Here is a 14,347-nt window from a genome sequence, read left to right on the forward strand (position 1 = left end):
TCCAAGTGTTGTAGCGACTGCAACACCCTCCAAAATTTTGGCCTGCATCCAATTATGGAGCCTCCCTTGGATTTTCACTTGATATTTGTGAGCACTTGGACTCACCCCGTGGGCTCATGTGAGTCTTTGCACCCTCCTTGCTTGACCGTTCAATGGAAAACATTTTGCATGTTGGTCTCAATTCCATGCTTGCAGCCATGTTTTGGGTATTCACAAGGTCCTCGCTTCGTGTGTACATGTTATATTCGTTATGTAAACATCCATCACACTCACACATGAATTTGTATGCACTTTCGTGCAAGTGTTGTCGCAGTCATTAAACAATCTATCACAAGCATCAGGCTTATCGCTCACACTGTCAGTTAGTCATGTTGAGCATATGTTGTCTCAATGGTTTGAGGTGTCTTGTCATCATGTCATGTTGAGTGTGTGTTTGCAAGGTCGCGTATGAACAAATTCACTCACTCACACACTTAGCCATTGTGCTAAAGTTCTGATGACCAGATCATCCTGTAATAGTTGGACCTCCACCTTGCAATCAACTCAACCGACTGTCACCCAGAAGTGTCCAACAAGCCATTCCAATCTATGCTACTTGCAAGCTGATCAACCAACCCTCCTGCTGGTCAACCAGAGAGTTTGACCAGGCAGTGACCCCACTAAAAAATTACGGAGAAGATGCAGGCCTTGCCCGCTTCGCTGACCGGGGAAACTACGTAGACAGGGTCAGATAGAAACCTAGTGCCCGTCCCTGTCTCCCTCCAGGAATTGTGCAATTTTCCCAACCAACCACCGAGACAGCCGACCGAATTCTCATCCAGCAAACTGTGTAGATTTTGAGCAAGCCCCTTAGCAACCCAGCATTCCTCTTAGCTCAGAAATTGTGCAAAGGTGTTCAGCAGGTTAGCCTCCCAGCAATTGTGTAGTTTTTGTCTGCGACAACCCCACAACCCACTGCTAGCTCCCTCCAAGAATTGCACAATTTTTGCTGCCAAGCCTCCTGAAGCCCGTAGTCAGCCCCTCCAGGAATTTCACAGCTTTTTCTATCAAGTCCCTCAGCAGCCCGCACTGCCTCCTTGTAGAAATTGTGTAGATCTTCCCTCCAATAGAGCCAGATCCCATGGATAGTCACTGCTTAGCCGAATTTCATATCTTAGTCTCCCAGTGACTTCTATGCAATTTTCACCAGTAGTGCTTGGAGCTCGCATCCCAGCTTGAAACTTGCCTTGCACAGTTTCGCAACCTTGTCTTCTCTCCCAGCCACCTGCATCTGGAAGAGAACAACCATGCATCATGGTAGACTAGGAGGTTTATGGATTTGATGTCGTCTCGTCATGGTGATTATGACTGTAGATATAGGTACATGAATAGACATAACATGATGACATATGGGATGAACAAGGAGAGTACATGTAAGAAGATGTGTTCTTAAACGAACAAATGAATGATGCATGTGAGGAGATGTGCTCGCGAACGAACAAACATGTGAGGAGAAATTTTTGTGAACAAACGAAAATGTCAAGCATGCCAAAGTACAAGCAAGGAGCAATGTGCACATACAACCTCAAGCAAACCCCAATGACCATTGAAGACTCCGCACACCTTTCCATGCAGAGGTGAAGTTGTGATACACCAAGAGGACATCCATCACTCAGCAGCAATGCAGCTCGACATGTACACCACCACTAGCATGAACATACCAGCATTGTCATGTTGAGTAGTGTCACGAGTCATGTCAGCAACATCACTACTATGGGCCCTACTGTTGTAAATCAATGTAATGTAATGTGGAAGTCCAAGGGACCCACTTGTAATCGGAAGAGTTATGTAAAGCTGAAGAGTCAAATAAGTCAAACAGTCATGAAGGAAGTCGAACAATCAAAAGGGCAAGTTTCATCCTTGGTTATAAATACCCCCTCATTTGTACATGAAAAGGACTTTTCACGTAACTCCTCCCACGTAGCCTTGAGAGTCTGTAGTCTTTTCTTTGAGGAGCGAGGAGTGGCTCCAATGCCCCTTTCACGTGGTTAGTGATGTATGGTGTATCGATGTGTCTTGGAACTTTCACTTAATTCACAAGCTTGATAACACACCAACATGTTTTTACACATGTGTTCTAACTATTTGTAAGATTAAACTTGAACACTTGTAATACATGTTTCTTTAACCTGTGTTAAAAAATTGACCTCATTCATTTTCTCTAATACATATAATTATGAAAATGTGTTGTATAAGTTGTTAACACTGTCTTATCCGTGTTGGTTACCTCCACGGAAATCAGAAAAAACCTTTCATATAAACTTGTTATAACGACCGTCGTACTCGTGCAGGCTGCTCTATTGGGTGTTGTACGTGCTATATTCCTGTGTGTGTTGTGACTTCCGCATCAGTGTGGACTGCTCCTCTAGAAGCTGTGCATGTCCTGTTGTGTTGTGTGTCTCTGATAGAGTTGGGATTTTCTCCCCATCGACTAGAGACTCACTTCCATCTTCTCTCTCTACTGTGAAAGAACCTTGACACAAGTAACACTATCATTCACCAGGGATGTGAACCTGAAGACAAAGTAGACCACTCTCTCATGTTGACAAGCAAGAGCTAAGGTAAACATTTAAGATAATGGAAATCGGGCCATCATACCTGATGGGACTCCTACAACAAACAGTGTGAGGTCTAGTTGGGACTTCATACCGGGGAGATCCCCTGAATGTTGGCAGGTCCAACACCATTAACATCTTCCTGTATTGTAAGCATTCCTTTATTTTTATATCCCCATCTAAGGATATTCGTGCCTTTAGAAATCATTATCCTTCTGTAGTTGACCTCCTTATCATATGCTGCCCATTGGGGAGAGTCTGGAGCATTGGGCCAATGTTGTCTACTTTTCCACTCTCGCCAGGTTGATCTGGCACCTGAGCCCCAAAACTTATTTGTTGTCAGGTTTGCAGATCGATTAGTGAATAGAAATATCTTAGGAAGGTATTGACGAATAATTAAATTTTCCCTCTATTTCCATGCATCTTACCAAAACATCACTTTGTCTCCCCCCCTCATCTCCCAGAAGTTGTGATTACGTATTAGGTCTCCGTTTTCCGCTGCTAAGTTCCATATTGTAGATCCTCTTCGTGTACCCCGTGTTCTCAATCTCCCTTTCGTAGATGGTGGCGTTCTATATTTCCTCTCCCGCATCAGCTTCCATAGGTAATTTCCTCCCTAAATCCATCTCCACCATAGCTTTGCTCCCATGACTTGATTTATAGTATAGGGATCTTTGAGACCCAAACCCCCTACCAGTCTAGGTTTGGTTAAACAATTCCAAGATAGGAGGGCCCATTTCTTGGATTTTTGTGCCCCTTGCTGAAGGAATCTCTTGAAAATATTTGTCATTTCAGTGAAAGCGGTTTTGGGCGCAACAAGTCCTGAGAGTTGATAGATGGGGATCGATTGCAACACTGCTTTCAGGATAATTACTCTACTCACCATGTTGCGGGCCCAAAAGGACCATATTTGAAGGTAGGCTTGTAGATGATCAAGAAGAGCCTTCCAGCTTGAAATTCTGAGGGAGTTGAAGCTGAGGGGAATACCCAGACTTTCTGCCGCCAGGATAAACAGGAAAGGGGAGATCGGCTCTCCTTGTTTAAGCCCCCGGGAGGCATTGAAGGTTTGAGTATGGGAGCCATTGAGGAGGATAGAGAAGGTTTGAGTAGGGGAGCCATTGAGGAGGATAGAGAACACTAGAGAGGATATAAGGGAGGTTATCCACTGAATCCATCTAGGGTCAAAGTGAAAGGCTTGAAGGACATGTAGAAGGTAAGTCCAACTTAGATGGTCATAGGCTCTAGATAGACCCAACTTAATCATCATGCCTTTTGATCAAAGGCTTTTGAGGGAGTGGATGGCTTCTTGAGCCGTAACTATACCGTCTAGAATTTGGCGACCCTTGTCAAAGCCGGTCTGCTCTAGGGATACTAAAGCCAAGAGAATTGGTTTAAGAAGATTCACCATGATTGTAGAGAGGATTTTATAAATAAAATTACATAAGGGTATAGGCTTGAAGCCCTGAGGCTCTTAAAAATGTTTAGTTTTAGGGATTAAAGCTATAAAAGTAGAGTTGAGGGCTAGATGTACCTTCCTTGACCTTCTGGATTCTTCTACCACCTCCAGGATGTCTTTGCCCAAAATTGACTAGGTTGCCTGGAAGAATTCTGTAGTGAATCCATCTGGCCTTGATGCTTTGTTTTTGGCCAAGTCTTTGAAAACCTCCTCCACCTTTTACAACATAACAACTCACATGAGTGCCAGGTTCTGATCTCTGCTGACCAATTGGGGTATGTGTCTGGTTATTCGATCAATAACTTTTGATCTGTCAGGGAGAGGCTCTAACATGGTATTTTGGAAATTGTTAACCAATAGGTTTTCCATATCTTCATGTTGTACCAATATATTCCCTCCTGGGTTGAGCAACGAAAATATTTGATTATGTTGTCTATGTTGTACCATAGCTTTATGAAAAAAGTGGGCGTTTCTTTCTCCTTCCTAGAGCCATTGTACTCGGGATTTTTTCTTCCATAAAATCTCTTCTTGCTTCCTCCTTTCCTCAATATTTGTTAAGAGCTTTCCCTCTTCCACAAATAAGGAACTCGAGCATCCATTTGTTATCATTTGTTGTTGTACTTGTTGCATGCGGGCCTGAAGTTGTTCTTGGTCTTGCAGGATATGACCAAATTCATGTTTGTTCCATTTCTTGATCTTCTGCTTTAACTCTTTCAAGCGAAGCTGGAATGTGTGCATGAAATTTCTTCCCTATTCCAAACTCGAGTTCAACCAGTCCTTTACTTTATCAAGGAAGGAAGAGTCATGCAGCCAAAAGGATTTAAACCTAAGAGGTTGGTTTTGATGCCCCTGCTTCAAGTCTTCTTCCAACTGAATAGGGCAGTGGTCAGAGCCCAGGCATGGCAGAATTGAGGTTTTGTAGTAAATATCTCTACTGATCAGATCTTTAGATGCCAGGAACTGATCCAACAGAGAGGCCACCTGGTGAGCTCCTCCCCACCTGTTATTCCAAGTGTGTATTTCGTTAATGGTTGGAATGTCCACGAGATGCAAATCCGCCTGCATGTTCCTGAAAAATTCCATTTTTGGTTCCTCTCTTCTTATACCCCCTTTTCTCTTTGCTAGCGAGGTTATCAAGTTAAAGTCTCCCCCTATTAGCTAGAGTTTTCCATTGTACAATTGACTCAGCTTCCCTATGCTATGTAGGAAAGCTCCCTTCTTGCTTGGAGTGTGAGGACCATAGATCATCGCGATTAGAATCCATTCCATGGTTCCAATGTGTCGAAAGTGCCATGACAAGATGCGGAGCATGCCCACTAGAGTTCCACGATTACTTCTGCAGGGTTCCAGAGTATGGCAATACCTCCCACACTTCCTTTTGCATCTATTGCTGCTACTTCATACTTAGGGTGGATTCATCTAAGTATTTCCTCTATTTTCTCTCCTGATACCTTGGTTTCTTGGAGGAGCACTATCTGAGGCTTCTCCTTTTGTAGGTGATCTTGCAAGTATCTCTGCTTACCTCAGCTATTGAGGCCTCTCACATTCCAAGAGATTACTACCATTAAGAAATTTTGTGTAGTTTTTGGAATACTGCTAATAGCGGTATTACCCTTCCAGAGTTAACTAGCATCTTGCCAACCATTTGGATAAGCTCTTGAAGGTTTTTCCTTCCCCTTTTCTTTCCTCCTTTACTTTGGGTATGCTGCTCTTGCGAACTTCCCAATTACATCCTAGGTTGATCCATCAAAGCTGACTATCTTTGGCCTTGGTTAGCCATGTATTGCTGGAACATTTCTCTATACAGTTTCTTTTGGTCTTATGGGATAAATCTTTAATCTAGGTGTTGCCACTTGTTCAAAATCCTATTCAGAACTACATCCTTTGTGCTTAGCTCCTCCTTGGATGCATCAACGCCCATTGCAGTAAGATCAATTGATTTTTCTTGTTCCTCTTTATCCGATAGTTTTGTCTTGGCTTTCCTCTTTGGTGTGGTTGCTGATTTGGATGGATCTCGGTCTTGGTCTAGGTCCTCTGGTCGTTCTGCCTCTTTTGAGGTTTCCCCTTCCTCCTGCAGCACTTCAAACCTGTTATGGCTTACCCCTTTCTTTTGATGGTTGGAGCCTTGATTTTGCTACACCTTTATGTTCTTCTTTTTGTGTGGAATCTCCTTAAACCCCTCATTCTTGTCTTGTGGTGAGGTTTATTCCTATGACAACATCAACTCTTCCAAACCAAATTTTTTCAATGGGCATGCTTTGTACAGATGACCATACTCATGACATCGGCGACAATGAAATGGTATGTGCTCATAATCCAGAGGTTGCTGCCAAACCTCGTCTTAGTATTCCATTTCCACTGATTCTGGGAGAGGTTTCGAGATATTCATATAAACACAGATGCATGCATAGGATGTATATCTTCCCCTACGAGTAGACTCTACTATTTTCACAAATATGCTGATTGAGTTTCTAATACCTTCCAAGATTTCAGGGTCCCAGAAATAAACTGGTAGGGCATAGAGGCGAACCCAGACAGGAGTTGCAAGGAATTGCTCCCTGTCTGGGTTGTAAGATTCCTCCTAGTATCTCATGAAGAGACCTGCATTGTGGTAGAAATAAGGGCCATTTTCAAAAAATCTTTCCTTATCTTGTAGATTCGAGAAAATTACTGTAAAATTTTTTCTCGCTCCCAACTTTAGTTCTATATGGCCTTTTGGATGCCATCTCCGTTGGATCCATTTGATCAGATCCTTTTCCATTGGGAAAATGCCAATAAACTTGCAGATCATAACATGGTCTTTCATATAGATACTATATTTCTCTAAGTTATTCATTGGGATTACGAATTGAGGTTTTTTGGTTGCTCTATGGAGGTATTTCCCTCGGATTCATGCCTGCCACTAGGATTTGAAAACAGCGCCAACGATAGGGCCGAGATTCTCAGGGGAGCCGGGTTGATTGCGTGGATTATCGCTTGAATATCTAGTAGCTACACTGTCATAAGAGGGGATCACTCCCCCCCCTCCCCACTCTTTTGGGGGCTCTCATTGCCCCTGTCAGATTCAGACTTTGTCGTATCGATGGTAGGGTGATCAGGGTGGCTTCAGCGTTCGAGCAGGTTCACGAAACCCTAGTAGAGCTCCGAAATTATTCTTCCATTCATTAAAATTACATTTTTAAAATTTTAAAAATTACACCCACCATCAACCTCATCAAAATCCACTACTTTATAACATTACAATATTAATATAGAGAATTTTCTATCACATTCAATATTTATAATTACAATATTTTGAGTTGTCTGTCACCATCAAGAGGTAGAATTGTCGTTCTTCATCTATATTAAGAATACAATTGTGAATTTCATAACCAATTGCGGGTTGTCCATCACCCTATGGAAACATGATGATCTAAATAAAGATGAGAGATTCTAATAATTACTGCTATATTTTATTTTTTCATCTTTTGCTATTTGTTTCCTATGGCACTATATTTTTTTTATTGGGAAGGTGTGCATATATGATGGTGATATCATGTTGTAAATTTTACATCTAAATTTCAAGCCTTCTCATAAAGGTGGGAAGGAATTTAAAAATGCATGTCTATACTTTTAGGTAATACTATTGTTGTTATTATATATTTGAAGTTATAAGTAAAGACGTAAAAGTATTTTTATAATTTATTTGATTTAAATAATTGGTGATTAAAATGAGATTAGTTCCTTCTCTTGTTATATCATATACCATGTGTATTCGAGTTGAGTAAGAAGATTTAAAGTCTCCAATGATATGCATCCAAAGAAAATGATGGTTTGGTGATAAGAATGGATTGTCTTTGGGATATGTTGTGGGAGTTTGAAAGATGGACAATGCAATTTTTTTAACTTCACATAAAATCTTATTTAATCAATCCAAGTTTGCTTGCATCAAATCCACTTCACTTCAAACATTGTTAACATAGTCATGGATCCTAAGCTTCTAGACATTAGGGTATCATTGGCACACATGTATTTGTGGAAAACACTCATGGTAATCTGGGAATCCTCTTATACTCCACAATGTTATAGATATCCTCATGCATGTTGCTTAATTATTCATAAGCCTTAAATATAACCACTATTTAGTCTTGTTGTTAACAAATGCAATTTTAGAAAGGAAGATTATTTCCTTAAGCATGCAAATCATCATAATCATAAAATAAATCTTCAACAATACTGCTACTACCATTACTACTTACATGATGTGAAGGTGAATTACAAGTTTTTAAATCCTTTTAAACCTCTATGAGGCTTATCACCATTAAAATGTCTCCTATCATATAAACATATCGTGATTCTAAACTTCTCTTCTCATTTATTTGTTTGTATTTTCTTTAGTCATATAAAATTATTTTATTTATTCACCTTGATACATAATAAATATAATAGTACAAGTATTGAAGCTTGTACATCAAAGTATAAAATGCAAAAAACTTGTAAGTCAAAATATAAAAAGAAGGAAGTTAGAAAAAACTATGAAACAAAATTAGATAAAATGGAAATGTTTAATTAAATGCATTATATTAAACAAAAACAATAATTTTAGTAAAACAATTAAGTGACTAAATAAAAAGTAAATGTAGTAAACTTTTATTTAAAAATTAAAGACTAGCATGGGCTATAAATAATCTTATAGGTTCCCATCAGCTTTTTGTAAAGTTGAACAATAACTTTATTATAGTAAACTTTTATTTAAAAATTAAAGACTAGTATGGGCTATAAACATCTTATAGATTCCCATCAACTTTTTGTAAAGTTTTTAAAGACAATATAATCAAATCTTTTAAGACTTAGATGGGTTGATAGAGAAGACAATCTCATAACTTCTTAACTTTTTTAAAGTTTAAAGGACTATGTTGAATTGATAAGAATTTTGATCAAATACCACCTAAGCATATTATATTTTTGTGGATTATTTTTCCCAACATTGTATTCAAGTAAATATAATAATCTATACTTTGTTAACTCAATTTGTAAATTGATAGAAATGGATTGGAATAAAGGTGGAAATTATAGAATAATTGCAAGTCACTTTTGTATGTTATTCATTGTGCAAATTATTAGTTTTGATAACATTATTTTGCCTTACCCAAAGCAATCTTCCTCTTTCATTTCATATATTCTCTCTCATATTCATATACTTAGAGAATTTTATTTTTATTATGCTAAAAGATATATTTTGGAATATAAATTTTTTATTTTAATTGGAATTAGAAAATATTTCTCTTAAAATAAAAATAAAATAACAACTTAATTAAAAAATAATATATATATATATATATATATATATATTATATATAATTGCTTTACACCCTCTTAAAAATATGCTAATTTTTTTTAATATTTTCAAAAATTACCCTTATCGATAAGTCATCTTTCTACATTATCAATTGAAATACAAAAATATGATTTAATAATTTCTTATTATACACTTTATAATATATCTCTAATAAATCATGGTTTGATATTTTATTTAAAAAAATATGATTTAATAATTTCCTATTATACACTTTATAATATATCTCTAATAAATCATGATTTGATATTTTATTAAAAAAAATATGATTTAATAATTTCCTACTATACACTATAATACATGTCTAATACATCTCTAATAAATCATGGTTTGATGTTTTATTCTCTAACTAATATATGTGAAATCCTCAACTCACCCACACTCACCTTATCATCTTATTCTACATATCTGATACAATTCGATCTCACATTTTTTAATTGCAAATTTGATTCATAAAAAAAACTATAATTTTAATTAAAAGATATTAATAATTTAAATAAAAATACATAGATTTTAGTTCTTCTCAAAGTAAGCGAGTTGATGGATAATTTGATAAAAATCCAACATAATATATAATATATTTCGTTGTCGGATTTGTCCACACCCATTAAAAAAAATGACACCCAACACCCACTTCACAGTGAACCACTCACAAAACCCAATACCCACTTCACAGTGAACCACTCATTTTTGTCTGGAGGTACAGTAGTGAAGAAGGTGCATGGAAGTTCAATAATGTTCTCTTTAAGTCGCTTTCATGCCCACATTCAAGAAACGACATTTCCAATTTCCATCGATCCATTCATAATAATGACAATTTTGAGTGGAGCCCAACTTTTGAATTTTCTTTGTTTTACCGGGTCCCTCCACTGCCAGCTGAGTTGCTTCACAGCTACTGAGTGCGAAGGGAAGGTTGTCAAATCAAGTGACTTTCCAGCTCTTTGAGACCGAATTTCTCTGAACGTCACTGTGAAAACGACGTGAAGCAGAACTGCGAAATAAATCCACACACCCTCTTCATAGCCTTGGCACAATTTGAGCGAAGAGAAATCTGAATCTTGCTGGTGATTTAGCCGTGGGAAGAGCAATCTTAATTTTGCCTTGCAAGTTTGATTTGGGATCTACGCGCTGTGCATCTCTTGAAGCCAATGGCGGGCGTTAGTATTGGTACTGGAATTGCAGGCAATGTATCTAGCAATATTGTGAGCGGCGTTTGGAACAAAGCTGTTCAAGTTGTCAAAGACATTATTTCTTTGCCTCAAGCTGTCGCTGAAATGGAAGAGCAGGCTCAACGTCTGGACAATGTAATACATGGTATAAACGTGAAGCTGGCTCAAGAACAAAAACCCCCTCAAATAATAGTTAAGGCTTGGCTGGACAAGGCCAGACAGGTCATTGAAAGTTCAGGATCTATCGGCAACGAGTACCAGCAACGAAGAAATTGTGTGAGTTGCTGCCCAAACTGGTTCTCCCGCTATGAAATCAGCAAACGTGTTGGAGATTGGAAAGTGAAAGTTGCTCAACTCCACTCAGAGAAGGAGGCCGATTTTCCAGCCAACGGAGAATACGGTGAGCTTACTCCGCCGACCCTGATGCCGATCCAGACCCCAAAGTTTTTTGGAAATGGAATAGCAGAGGCACAGTCCGAGCTTGAGAGTCTGTTAATTGAAGACATGAGCGTTCGAGTTATCGGTGTGTGCGGCATGGGGGGTATCGGTAAGACGTCGCTGCTTCAGACCATCAACAACAGCGACAAGGTACGCCAATCATTTAACCCCATCATTTGGGTCACCGTCTCCAAAGATCCCAAGATCTTAAATCTCCAAAAGTGCATTGCTGGTAGATTAAACATAACATTACCAGATGAATGTGATTTTGAAGGGCGAAAATCTGCACTGTACTCATATTTAAAAGATAAGAATTTTCTCCTTATTCTTGATGATATATGGGAGAGTCTGGAGCTTGAAAGCCTGGGAGTGTCATTGAATGACACAGCTTCTAAAATTGTTCTGTCTACCCGGAGTACAGCTGTTTGTGCGCGAATGGGAGTGGATGAGATCATCAGCGTGAAACCGCTGTCAGATGATGAGGCTTGGCAACTGTTTTGTAGCGGAGCTTTTCGACATGGGAAAGTTCCACAGGAACTGGAAGACATTGCCAGGAAAGTAGCCGGGGAATGCAAGGGTTTGCCCCTTGCTATAAATGTAATTGCTGCTGCGATGCGAAAAAATAGCTATCGACATGAGTGGGAGCATGCTTTACAGCAAATGCAAAACCTGGAGGAGACCTTCTATGGCACGCACGATGAAATTGAAAAAAAATTATTTCAGCGCCTCAAGTTGAGCTATAATGTTCTTCCAGAGTATATGAAAATTTGCTTTCTATATTTTGCAGCTTATCCTGAAGATCAAGGAATTTGGGTCGAAGAAATTATAAACCTGTGGTTGGCAGAAGGTCTGGTCAAAGGCAGCGGAGAGAATTATTTGCATGACACTGCGCACAGTTTTCTCAACGACTTGAGTGATCGCTGTTTGATTGAGGTGGTAAGCAAGGATGATGCCATGGGAAGGATTCGGATTGTGAAAATACATGATGTTCTTCGCGATCTGGCGATTCGGGTTGCGGAGAACGAGCAGAGGTGTTATTATAAAGAAGCCGGACGGGGTGTGAGCAATTTTCCCTCAGCGGAAGTCGTGGGCGAGGGCTGTGAAAAATTGTCGCTGATGAGGAATAATCTACAATCCCTCCCGACAACATTCGCATGCTCGTCCCTCTCGGTTCTCCTGTTAAGTGGGAATCGTGGTATTAAGGAAGTTCCTGAAAGCTTCTTGAACGAGTTGCCCTCACTGAGGATCCTCGATCTTAGTGGCACTGGCATAGAGTCTCTGCCGCCCTGCATCGGAAATCTGAAGCATCTTGCCTCCCTCCAACTAAAGGGAACGGGCATTTGTGAATTGCCTGAAAGCATTGGCGACCTGAAGGAGCTACAATTCTTGAATCTTAACGGTTGTGATCAATTACGGTGTCTTCCCGATAGGATAAGTGAGCTCAAACGGCTGAGGGCCCTCAGCATAAGTGCATGCAGTTTGGAGCATCTTCCGTGTGGAATCTCGCAATTGGTCTCACTGGAAAGATTGGAGATGTATATTGCATTGGAGTTCGAGGAGGAGGAGGCAAATGCAGAGAGAAAGAATGCTTGTTTAAAGGACCTGCAAACATTGAGCCGTCTCAGGGTTTGCCATTTAAGGATAAAATCAACAGTTAAAGAGGGGGTTTTCGGAAATTGGTCAAAAATGAGAGACCTGATTCTGCAGTGGGAAGATGCAAATGGTCAAGATTACCTTCCGCAGGATATGCAGGCAATGAAAGATCTGGAAAGTTTGACTCTCCGGTATTGCGATGTGGAGCGACTGCCGAGTTGGGTGACTCAATTCCGAAAGCTCGGATACCTTTGCATATCTGGATGTAAGAAGTGGAAAGATCTCCGGGCGGAGTTGCCATGTTTGAGAGAGCTGTGGATGTTCGATTGCGATAAGTTGGAGGAGTTGGAGTTGGGGATGGGGGCAGTGGGAGCAGCAAGTGCAAGTGGAGGGTTGGGAGAGGGCGCGTCACCGCTATCCCCTATGCTCAAGTCTGTCTGGGTAATTCGTTGCCCGAAATTGAAGAGACTGCGTGGCGGATGGGACAAGCTGAATCATCTGGAGGTAATAAAAGGTTCGAGAGAATGGTGGGATGCAATCCAATGGGAGGATCCCAACATGAAAACATTACTTCAAAATAAATGGAGTTGTCTATAATGCGATTTTTTGAGATTCCGGTGACGGAATCTGGCGAAAGAAATTGAGATGAAATCATGATTTGTTGCAGTTAAAATGGTTTTTTAACTGCATATTCGGATTCATCACCCTGAAAAACCCCTGGGACGGTTTCATTGTGCAGAAATTAGCTATCAAACTTGGATTCCGATAAATTACTGCCGGATTTTCACCGGAAAAAATCGCCGGAAAAGCTTTCAAAAAGTCGCGTTAAAGACTACTGCAAAATAAATTTGAGACTTAGTTACCGTGGATGTAATTGGAGTAATTATTATATGAAATGTAGTGTTTGTCATGTCACGTGTCACTCCGTGATTTTTACATGTTCCTTTACTTTTGTGTAAATATAAATATTTTCAACTTTTTAATTCCAGGTAAATATAAATATGGTCAACTTTTTAATTCCAAACTATGTAGTTATATTTTGTATTTTTGTGAGTAATGCTAATAAAAATAAACGTCATGTATTTAATGGGAATTTTTAAATTTATTAAAATTAAAAAATTCAATATTTCGGTTAACGTTGTTCATATTTCTAATTATTTGTAATTATATTGTTTAGTACTTAGATTTATAATTTCAAAAAGCATTAATAAACATTAAAAATACTAATTTTTACTTATCTAGATTAAAAATATAATTATTAATCTATATAGGTAATGGAAATTTTTACTTATCTAGATTAAAAATATAATTATTAATCTATATAGGTAATGAAAATTTATTTATGTATTGTAAAATAATTAAATATGCTAAAATTTTGGAATACATAATTAAATATATTAAAACATATAGTTTCCAAAAAATATTGTATTTCTTTTAAGTTAGAAAATTTATGAATATAAAAAAACTATAAATTAAAAAACTTTATGATGAATTTATTTGGGATATCAGAGTAAGGTTTAAAGTAATAATCATTTATGAATATAAAAAATTATTAAATAAAAATATTTTATGATAGATTTATTTTAGATATTAGAGTAATGTTTAAATTAATAATTAATAATATTAAATTTAATATTTTGGTTTTAATTCTATTTTGATAATAGATTTAGTGTGTTAATGAATCTATATTCAATATTGTTGAAATATTAATTATCTTTTGTTTAAAATTTCGAAGTGTTAAAAAAAATATTGATAAAGATAA

General features: G+C 38.4%; 1 protein-coding gene across 1 annotated transcript; it reads left to right on the top strand.

The window, feature by feature from the left end:
• Positions 1-10,169: 10,169 nt before the first annotated feature.
• LOC149161314 (putative disease resistance protein At4g27220) lies at positions 10,170-13,609 on the top strand. Its single transcript, XM_089435508.1, has one exon. The coding sequence runs from the start codon at positions 10,534-10,536 to the stop codon at positions 13,180-13,182; it is 2,649 nt and encodes an 882-aa protein (XP_089291634.1). The 5' UTR covers positions 10,170-10,533; the 3' UTR covers positions 13,183-13,609.
• The last annotated feature ends 738 nt before the right edge of the window (positions 13,610-14,347 follow it).

This window comes from Pinus tabuliformis, chromosome 5_2 (genome assembly GCF_031772625.1).
Source record: "Pinus tabuliformis cultivar Carrire ecotype Pingquan chromosome 5_2, CPIR1, whole genome shotgun sequence".
NCBI lineage: Eukaryota > Viridiplantae > Streptophyta > Pinopsida > Pinales > Pinaceae > Pinus > Pinus tabuliformis.